At 42.6% G+C, this 9267-nt stretch overlaps 1 protein-coding gene across 2 annotated transcripts; it reads left to right on the top strand.

Moving 5' to 3' along the window:
- The first annotated feature begins 467 nt into the window (after nt 1–467).
- On the top strand, nt 468–6356 carry LOC140505147 (pyrin-like). 2 transcript variants are annotated; one of them, XM_072610810.1, is made up of 3 exons: nt 468–564; nt 3286–3573; nt 6151–6356. In XM_072610810.1, exons 2-3 carry the CDS (start codon nt 3309–3311, stop codon nt 6279–6281), a joined length of 396 nt encoding a protein of 131 aa, XP_072466911.1. In that variant the 5' UTR covers nt 468–564; nt 3286–3308; the 3' UTR covers nt 6282–6356. The 2 variants fall into 2 exon arrangements, with proteins under 2 accessions (XP_072466911.1, XP_072466912.1); XM_072610811.1 differs by having other exon boundaries at nt 473–564; nt 3262–3573.
- Nucleotides 6357–9267: the final 2911 nt, after the last annotated feature.

Genomic DNA, 9267 nt, shown 5'->3' with positions numbered 1-9267 from the left:
CTTGTAGAAGGTAAGATTTTAGTTGAGACTTGAATCCAGGAAGTGGAGATGAGCAAAGAGAACATTCTTGGCCTGTGGGACCACCAGTGAAAAGGCACAAAGTCAAGAGATTGATTGTCCCATGTGAGAGACAGTAAGGAAACCAATTGTCACTGGATCACTAAGTCCAATAAGAGGAATATAAAGTCTGTAAAGACTTGAAAGGCAAAAAGAGGCCAGGTTACATAGGGCTTTAAAAGCCAAAGGTGAGAGCATCTTTTTATTATCACAGCCTTCTTTCTGGGTGGGGAAGTAACCATAACTTTTCAAATCAGGGTAGCACTGAGCATGGTTAAGCCCGGCGATGTTGTGAACACTCTCACTGGCCCAGCCCCTGCTGACTATCAACCCATGCCTCTATGACCTCAGCTCTGCCTGATCCCTCTGCTTTGTTTACCCTCCCTCTCAGTGACCTCATTAGGGGTTCAATTATTATCTCTGAGCCAAGCTCCCCCTCCCCACTATCCTCTCTGATACTCCCCCAACCAACACTGGAGTAAAGCTGTCCTCGCTGATGAGTGGAGGGTAAGTAGATCAAAGATTAATCTTTCTTTAGGCCCTTATGGGTAGAACACTCCACCTTTTCCAATTCATCCTCAGGCCCCACATTAGGCCTGGATTAGGACCAGGTCCTCAACACAGACCTTTATTATCTGTTCCCTTGCCTGATCAGGCTCACCTGCCCAACCACCTCTCTTGCTCTGGGTGATTGATAGAGATGCCCCATCTTTCTCTGTGGACCCAGTGACTCTGGCCTTGTTCCTTGTACAGGGCACTCCCATCTCCCAATGGCATCACTTTGAGCTGGCTATCCCTATCCCCAGAATGCTCTTCTTCTCACCTCTTCCTTCTGGCTTCTTCCAAGACTTAGCTCAAAGCCATCCTTTGGTGGAAGCTTTTCTTGTGTGGCCCCCACCCCCAACACTGCTAATATCCTTCCTCTGGGATTACTTTCCATTTACACAACTATATGCAAGTTTAGTTCCCCATGGAAGGCAAGGATTGTCTTTGTCTGTATGCTCACTGCTTAGTATGGTGCCTGGCACATAGTAGGTGTTCAATCAAAGCTTGTTCACTGACTGGACTAAGGCTGCCTCTCACACTTTCCTAGATGTTGCTAATACAGGCCAGTAGATTGCGAATCATAAGATGGTTCAAATGGCAGCTCTCTTCTCAACTGCCTAGGTAGCCTTGGGCAAGTCACTTCTCTCTCTGGGCCTCAGTTTCCTCACTTGTAAAATGAGCAAATTGGCCTAAATGACTCCTTCCTGGTCATTTGGGACAAGACTGAGAAGAAGGAGCTTAGGTGTAACAGAGACACCCACAAGCTCACTTTACTTTCACCAGTCTAAACTCACTTAGCAAGCCCCTGGTATATTCTAGGAAGGCAATTGAGTTGGGTGCTGGGCTTACAGAGATAAAAATGAAACAAACCTTGCCCTCAGGGAGCCTTCTATTCCGTGGAGCTACATAAATTTTGCATAGATAAATCTTGGGATTTAGTTGTCATTTCTAGTGGAAAGGGTGTGTAGCCGGCATACCTCTTAGAGTCCCTATAATTCAATTTCTAGACAGCCTAGGTAGTCACACTCCCTTCCCATTACCTGCCAAGTAGCTCTTCTGCTCCCTGTTCCACATCCATCTTCCTACTTCTCAGATGTCCTTACCCTATCTCCCATTATTTGTTATACAAAATCTGTTTTATTCCTCTCATCTAAAGACACTTAGGGGGCACAGTGGATAGAGCTCTGAAGACCTGAGTTCAAATCAACTTATTAAGCTGTGTGACCCTGGACAAGTCACTTAACTGTTTATCTGCCTCAGTTTCTTCACTTCCAAAATGGGGACAATAATAGCACCTACTTCACAGGGTTCTTGTATGGCTAAAATGAGATGATGTTTGTAAGCATTAGTACAATTTCTGGCACATACTAGGTAATTGATAAATCCTTATTTCCTTAATTCCTATTCCCTTCCCTTTATCTTGTGCTCATTGGATCAGAACCAATGACCATATTTTACAAAATTATAACTTCAAATAGTGTGAATTTGAATACATGCAACCACCTGCTTTCAGGGGATTCATCATTTTCATTAATCAGGACCTAGCTCAGGGCTAGGGAACCTGTGGCTTTGAGGCCACATGTGGCCCTCTAGGTCCTCAAGTGCAGTCCTCTGACTGAATCCAAACAGAACAAACCCCTTCCTAGCTGCATTCCAGTCAGTCACTAGGAATAGGCTGCATGAAGGATGAAGGGAACATGAGCTTAGAAGGGACAAGAGGAAGCATCCAGTCTGACCCTCTCATTTTACAAATGAAGAAACACAAGCTCTGGGGAAGTAAATGTCAGATCCTGGATCAGATTCCCAGGTCTCCTGACTCCAAATTGAGTGTCCTTTGTAAGGAAACTAGGTGGCACAGTGAATGAAGTGCTTGGGTCTGGAGTCAGGTAGGTGAGCCTGAGTCACTTACTTAGCTGTGTGACCCTGGGCAAAGTTACCTAACCCTCTTCTTGACTTAGTTTTTCTAGCTGTAAAATGGGGATAAATAACAGCACCTACTTCTCAGGGTTGTTTTGGGGATCGAATGAGTTAACATATAAAGTGCTTTGCAAACCCTAAAGTGCTATATACAAATGCTAGCTGGCTATTAACTATGCATTAGGGAGATGGGACTTTGTCAATGGCTTTGTCCTTCAGTACAGGAAGAACCAGAAGACCAGCAAACCAGACTCATGGAGTAAAGAATCTTGGTCATGAAGTCATAGAGTCTAAAGGCCTTATTGCTGTAAATTAGTCTTAGAGATCATGAGGTCAAACTCAATTTACAAAGGAGGCAAGAGGTGGTTGAGTGACTTGTTCAAGGTCACTAAGTCAGGATTCATCCTTGCTTCTTTGACTCCAAATTCAGGGCCCCTTTCATTATACCATCCTACCTCGTTCACATACCAGAGTCAGGAGAGCTGACTTCTAATCCTCATTTTGGCATTAACTTACTGTATAGTATTAGATGAACCACTCCCTTTAAACCTCAGTTTCCCATTATATAAAAGGAGGCTGAGAAGTCATTCTTGCCCTATCTACCTCACACTGTTATTTGGATGGAGGAAAGTGTTTCCCAAACCCTTAAATACCATGGAAGGTGTAGCCATTATCATCATCATCATCATCATCATTATTATTGTTATGATACTTTGTTTCCCCCTCTCTTATATTTGCCAGGTCATTTCTTTCTTCCTCTTCCAGGTCAAGTGCATGTACCAGTGGCTATGGACCAGCATCTGACCAGTTCTCTCGATGAGCTTGTTGAACATGAGCTGAGGAAGTTTAAGAGGAAACTATACCACATTGCACTAAAGAAATGTTATAAGCCCATTCCTTGGGGGAAATTGGAACCTGCCCACTGCGATGATCTTGCTCAAATGCTGGTCAAGTATTATGGAGAAAAATATGCCCTGGAAGTTACCTTGAAGGTTCTAAAAGCTATTCACCAGCAAGATGTGGCCAATATGCTCCTTAAGAAAATTCAACAAGGTGAGTTAGGCCTGGGACTAACACTCTCCTGTTGCCTTTCACCATGATGGCTCCATGGAAGGGGATCATCTGTCTTCTTCCATGGGGGTCATCCTTTGACAATGGAGATAGGGGAGCCTTATAGTCACACCTTCTGACAAGGTCCTAGCCTGATAGGCCAGTTTTTATCAGATGGCAGGACCCCTTTGCCACCGGAGCAGCCTAAACTAGTCCCCATCTTTCCTTAGGCTTAGATAGACCAAAAAACATCTCCCATTCTTCTGCCGGGGTTCCTGCTCTTCTGGGAACACAGGAACAAACCATATCTCCTCCTGGATAAGATTCTCACCAAGATAGAGTCACAAAGACTCCTTTAAGGGTCAGGTTGAGAAAGGAATGCTACATGCACGCAAGGACAGGACAGGGTCATTGGCAAAGCCCTGAACAGTAATGACTTTAGCTGCAGAATTTCACAGGGCTTTTCTCTACTGTAAACTTAATGAGCAGGGAAAGCAATAGGCATCAGATCACCAGTGTTGGAGACCCTATCCAAAGCTAAATGATGCAGCTAGCCCATGTTAACTATTTTCGGAGGGGTTAGCATGAACATCCTGGGTCCTGTTGGCAGACTTCTTTCAGTCTGCACAGTTCTTCAATGGCCCACGGTTACCTGAATTGGGTATGCTGGGTCAAGTCAACTCTGTAGATTTTATGTGGCTGGTGAGGGTGCTCCAAGGTTTAAACCTCAGTATACCATTATGCAGAAGGGGGCAGGGTGGGGGAGTTCATCCTTGACTGTACTCTGTGGAGGCTCCATGTTTCTATCTTATATGGTTATTTTGCTCTTGGTGATATTAAGACCATACTTCAATAAAGGTTTACTAATCACTTCTCAAGGGGCCTTAGGATTCAGGGAAGATGATAATTCACTGATATTATAGGTCAGCTAGGTGGTACAATGGGTAGAGCATTGGGTCTGGAGTCAGGAAAATTATTTTTCCTCAGTTCAAATCTGACCTCAGATATTTACTAGCTATGTGACCCTGGGAAAGTCACTTCACCTGTGTTTACCTCAGTTTCCTCATCTGTAAAAAATAAACTGGAAAAGGAAATGGCAAACCAGTATAGTATCTTTGCAAGAAAACCCCAAATGGGGTCATGAAGAGTTGAATATGACTGAACTGACTGAACAATAATATTGTGAATTATTGGAAAAGTGAATAATTTTATAGTGTTTTTATATTTTACAAAGCATTTTTCTCCTAAGAACCCTAGTGAGGAACTGAAGTGGTTAAAATGATAACAGCATTTTAAAGTTTGTAAAGCACTTTGCTTACCTTATTTCATCCTCACAACCACCCTGGGAAGAAGGTGTTATTATTAGAAAACATCTTACAGATGAGGAAACTGAGGCAGAGAGTCACACAACTATTAATTGTCTAAAGTCAGATGTGAACTCAGCTTTTCCTGACTCCAGGTCCAATGTTCTATCCACTGTACCACCTAACTCTACTGGTAGAGACTGGATAACCATTTGTTGGGGGATAGTATTGTAGAGATTCTTCCTATTTTATAGGTGAAGGTTAGGGAGGTCCTTTGCTGCTCTGAGAGTATGAGATTCAGTGGAGCCTAGTGAATTAATAGGACCTTTTTACAGATGGGGACATATAGGCTTAGTAGAGTACCCGTAGTAGTAAGTGTCATAGCTGGGACTTGAACTCATATCTTCTGAATCCAAGTTTAATTCTCTGTTTACTCCTTTATCATTTGTTGTTGTTGTTTTTCAGTTGTGCCATTTCCTTGGCAAAGATACGTGGAGTTGTTTGTCATTTCCTTCTCTAGCTCATTTTACAGATGAGGAAGCTGAGGTAAACAGGGTTAAGGGACTTGCTAAGGATCACATAGCAGTTAGTGTTTGTGGCTGAATATGAACTCAGGTCTTCCTGATGCCAGGCTTGGAGCTCTATCCATTGTACCACCTAGCTGTCCAATGACTCATAATATCGGGGTACTATGGCACCACCTAGTGTCCCTTACTCCTTTATGCTGTTGTTCAAATAAAAAATCCATTCCTCCTGTGTTTTATAGGTTGCAAATGATGGAGCAGACAGAGTTCTGAACTGAGAGTCAGGAAGCCTTGGATGCAAATCCCACTTCTGAAACTGTACCAATCTCTGGAGCCTGGGTCTCTCTCATCTAGGTTTCCTCACTTCTAATCCACAGTTCTTTATATATCATGAAGGATGCCATTGTTATTAAATTAAATCCCGTTGCTAGTCAGTGATTCCATGCTGAGGTCAGGGAGTCCTGGGAGTCTGGAGTCAGACTCTTGGATTATGTCAGGTGATTGGAGGACAGATTGCTTTTGAGGAAGTGTGGTGTGGTGGAAAGAGCCCTGAACTTGGAGCCTAGGAATCAAGTCCTGCGTCTAATCCATCTTGGCTATCTATGTGAGCTTGGACAAGTCCTCTCTCTTTGAGATTCCACTTAACATCTGAATATTGATCCCTGAGTATATCCCTTCTGTGATGGGGTAAATCCTCCTGTCCAGACCCAAAGCAGGACATTTTTGTTTCATAAATTTCATTTACTTTTCAGAAGGAAGTGATGAAAATGATGATGACAAAGATGAAAGTGATGAGGGTGAAAGTGATGAAGATGAAACAGATGATGATGAAGAGGATGAAAGTGATGAAGATGATGAAACAGATGATGATGAAGAGGAGTAAGATGTCAAAGGAAAACACTGGGAAAAAAAAGATGATGAAGATGATATAGAATAATAAAATCTTACACTCAGGTTATTGAGAGTGGTTGGAGAATCATCAAAATAGAGAATTTGAAAAACACAGAAACATAACTTTAGAATCTTGGGATCCTAGCATCCAAAGACAATGTCTCAGAGGTGTAGGATCACAGAGCTGGAAGGCTCCTCAGGTCATCTAGTCCGATTCATACATGTAATCCCCCTACAGTATAACATACCTGATGAGATCCCCAGCTTTTTGGCTCAGCTGGGGAATGCACTTTTGGATAGCTCTAATTATTAGGAAGTTTTCCCTTATTTCAAGCCTAAAGTGACCTTTCTTCAATTTTCCCCTCTGTTATTCCCTAGTTCTTTCCTCTGGGGACAAACTAAAGGAATATAATGAATCCCGGTGCCATAGGAGCATGCTTCAGATACTATGGAAGCCAGTTAAAATGTCCTCCCCTACTCTTCAGGCTGAATATTCAATTCCTTCAATCAATTCTTGTATATCCTAAACTTGAGGCTCTGCATTTATCCTGGTTGGTCTGGCATGTCAAACCAAGAAGCATTTATTAAGCACTTACTGTGTGCCAAATACAAGCAAAATGAAATTCTCTCCCTGACCTCAAGATGCTTATATTCTAGTGGGAGAAGGCAATCCATAAAAGGGAGAAGAAAAGTAGAGAGGTGGTTGAAGTAGGAAGGTCCCCAAATAGGGCACAGTGGGGAAGTCTAGGGAAGAAAGGATGGGCCCTTTCTCAAAAAAGAGGTTCTGGAAAGAACTCACCAATGGGAAAAGGGGGCATTAGGAACAGAGGGAGAAGGCAGCTGAGTTACAGCCTTGGAGTCTATAGGATGACTTGACTTTTTGCATCTCCATTTATAAGTGGAAAAACTGAAAGTCAGTATGTCCAAAATAGAATCCATTACCTTTCCCCCTCCAAACTCACTCCTTTGCTAAACTTCTCTATTTCTATTGAGGGCATCTCTGGGTCCAAACATACTGTGCTACAGTAACTACCTGGATGAGAGACAAAACATGTAATTATACAGTAGAAACTTGTATGTGGCCTGGCCAAGGATAGTATGGTGTGACAGGGTCCAAGAGAGACCTAAGTTTACAATATAATGCTTGTTCAGGCCTCAGTTTTCTAGGAGGTGTGTATGTGTATATGTGTTGTGTGTGTGTGTGTGTGTGTGTGTGAGAGAGAGAGAGAGAGAGAGAGAGAGAGAGAGAGAGAGAGAGAGAGGGAGAGAGAGAGGAGAGAGAGAGAGAGAGGAGAGAGAGGAGAGGAGAGAGAGAGATGCAAGTAGAACTTGTTTGAGGATTTCAAGGATTTAGTGTAATCTTAAGATCACAGGGTAGAGAGCAAATTTAGAGATAGATAGTGGAGGGTGTTGAAAGCTGGGATCAAGAATTTGGACTTATTCCTCTAAGCCAAGGAAGGTTTTGAGCCCAGGAAATGTGTGATAAGAACTGAGCTTTAGAATATAAACCTGGAGGGATCAAAGAGGGACAGGAGTCATAGACAAGCTGAAGGCTTGGATTTTTGTTAAAATGCACATCTCTTTGGTAAATCTTCACTCTCAGATGTACTCAGTCATTCACACCTTAGCTTGAATTAAGGATGGGAGTGGTGGCCTTGGAGAGCCTTGAAGTTATAGAGAGAACAGCTTTGAATCAGTTTATCAGAATCTTTTATCAATTGCCTCTCACTACAAGCCTGTGAAAGATTCAGGGAGAGTTAGTATACTTAACGGAAGAGGAAACAGAAAAGGGGTATGGATCACCCAGAGTTAAACAGGGAGTCAGTGAAATAGACTGGGAATAATTCAGGTCTCCAGGACACTTTTCCCTACATGACTGTCAAGGGGACTGCCTGGGGGAGGTTTGAGGGGAGGAGAATGGGGATGGAGGGGAAGGTACAATTCTACCATCTCCCAGGATTCTTCAGAAGCAAAGTAAATCTGTCCTTTCCTTTGTCCTCCCTAAATCACTTCCTCTTCAAGCTAAATGTCTGTCTGTTTCTGTCTCCTCTCTTTTCTTTCTTCTTGATTGGATTTTTCTCATTTGTGTCTTTTTCCTGTCTCATTTTCTCTCTCCAGTTTTCTTATACTTTCTCTCATACTGCGTATTTTTTTAGGTGAAAAGGCTAGAGTATGAGGCTCCTTCATTCCTTCTATATGCCCTCCCTATCCACACTTCAAATTAGATGTCCATTTGTTTTGCTAAGTTTATTTTTAGTTTTCAACATTCACTTCCCTAAGTTATAAATTTTCTCTTCCCTCTTCTTTTCCCTCCCCAAGACATCATTCAATCTGATCTAGGCTCTACATATACATCCACATTAAACATATTTTCACATCAGTCATGTTGTATAGAAGGATTAGAAGAATGGGAAAAGCCATGAGAAAGAAAACAAAACAAAAAAAAGAAAATAGTCTGCTTTGCTCTGCATTCAGACTCCAGAGTTCTTTCTCTGGATGTGGATGGCATTTTCCATCATGAATCCTTTGGAGTTGTTTTAGGACTTTGCACTGCTGAAAAGGGCTAAGTCTATCAAAGTCAGTCATCACACACTGTGTTGTGCCCATTCGTTCACTGTGTTGTCCAAGAGATTGCTTTTTTTCAGGTACAGTTTGGACTAGATGTCCTCTGAGGTTCCTATTAACTGAGAATCTGATTCTATGAGATGGAGACAGGAAGAAAGACTTTTCTATTAGTGATGTGAAATGGGTGTGGGGAATAGATGTTTAGGTAAGGGATAGGTAAGGAAGGCATGTAGCAGGAACTAGAGGCCCTTCCCACTCTTTGGTAGTACTCTGGAGTCTGATCAAGGTTTTTCAGAGGCTTCAGAGACCAGAAGGAGGTTAGGCATGGCAATGGGGGCTTCTGGAAGGCAAGAGAAATTGAGGTAGAACCTCCAACTTCTAGAGGATCCCAGGAGATGTTAGAATTGCACTCA

The sequence above is a fragment of the Notamacropus eugenii genome, chromosome 5, assembly GCF_028372415.1.
Source record: "Notamacropus eugenii isolate mMacEug1 chromosome 5, mMacEug1.pri_v2, whole genome shotgun sequence".
Lineage (NCBI taxonomy): Eukaryota > Metazoa > Chordata > Mammalia > Diprotodontia > Macropodidae > Notamacropus > Notamacropus eugenii.
Note: the sequence above shows the minus strand (reverse complement) of the source record. Positions and strands in the feature narration are given on the sequence as shown.

Excerpts from the sequence above, each read along its gene's own strand:
- LOC140505147 (XM_072610810.1), top strand. The coding sequence starts at position 3,309 with ATGGACCAGCATCTGACCAGTTCTCTCGATGAGCTTGTTGAACATGAG. Across the intron at positions 3,574-6,150 it reads CCTTAAGAAAATTCAACAAG|AAGGAAGTGATGAAAATGAT; the intron begins GTGAGTTAGGCC and ends TTTACTTTTCAG.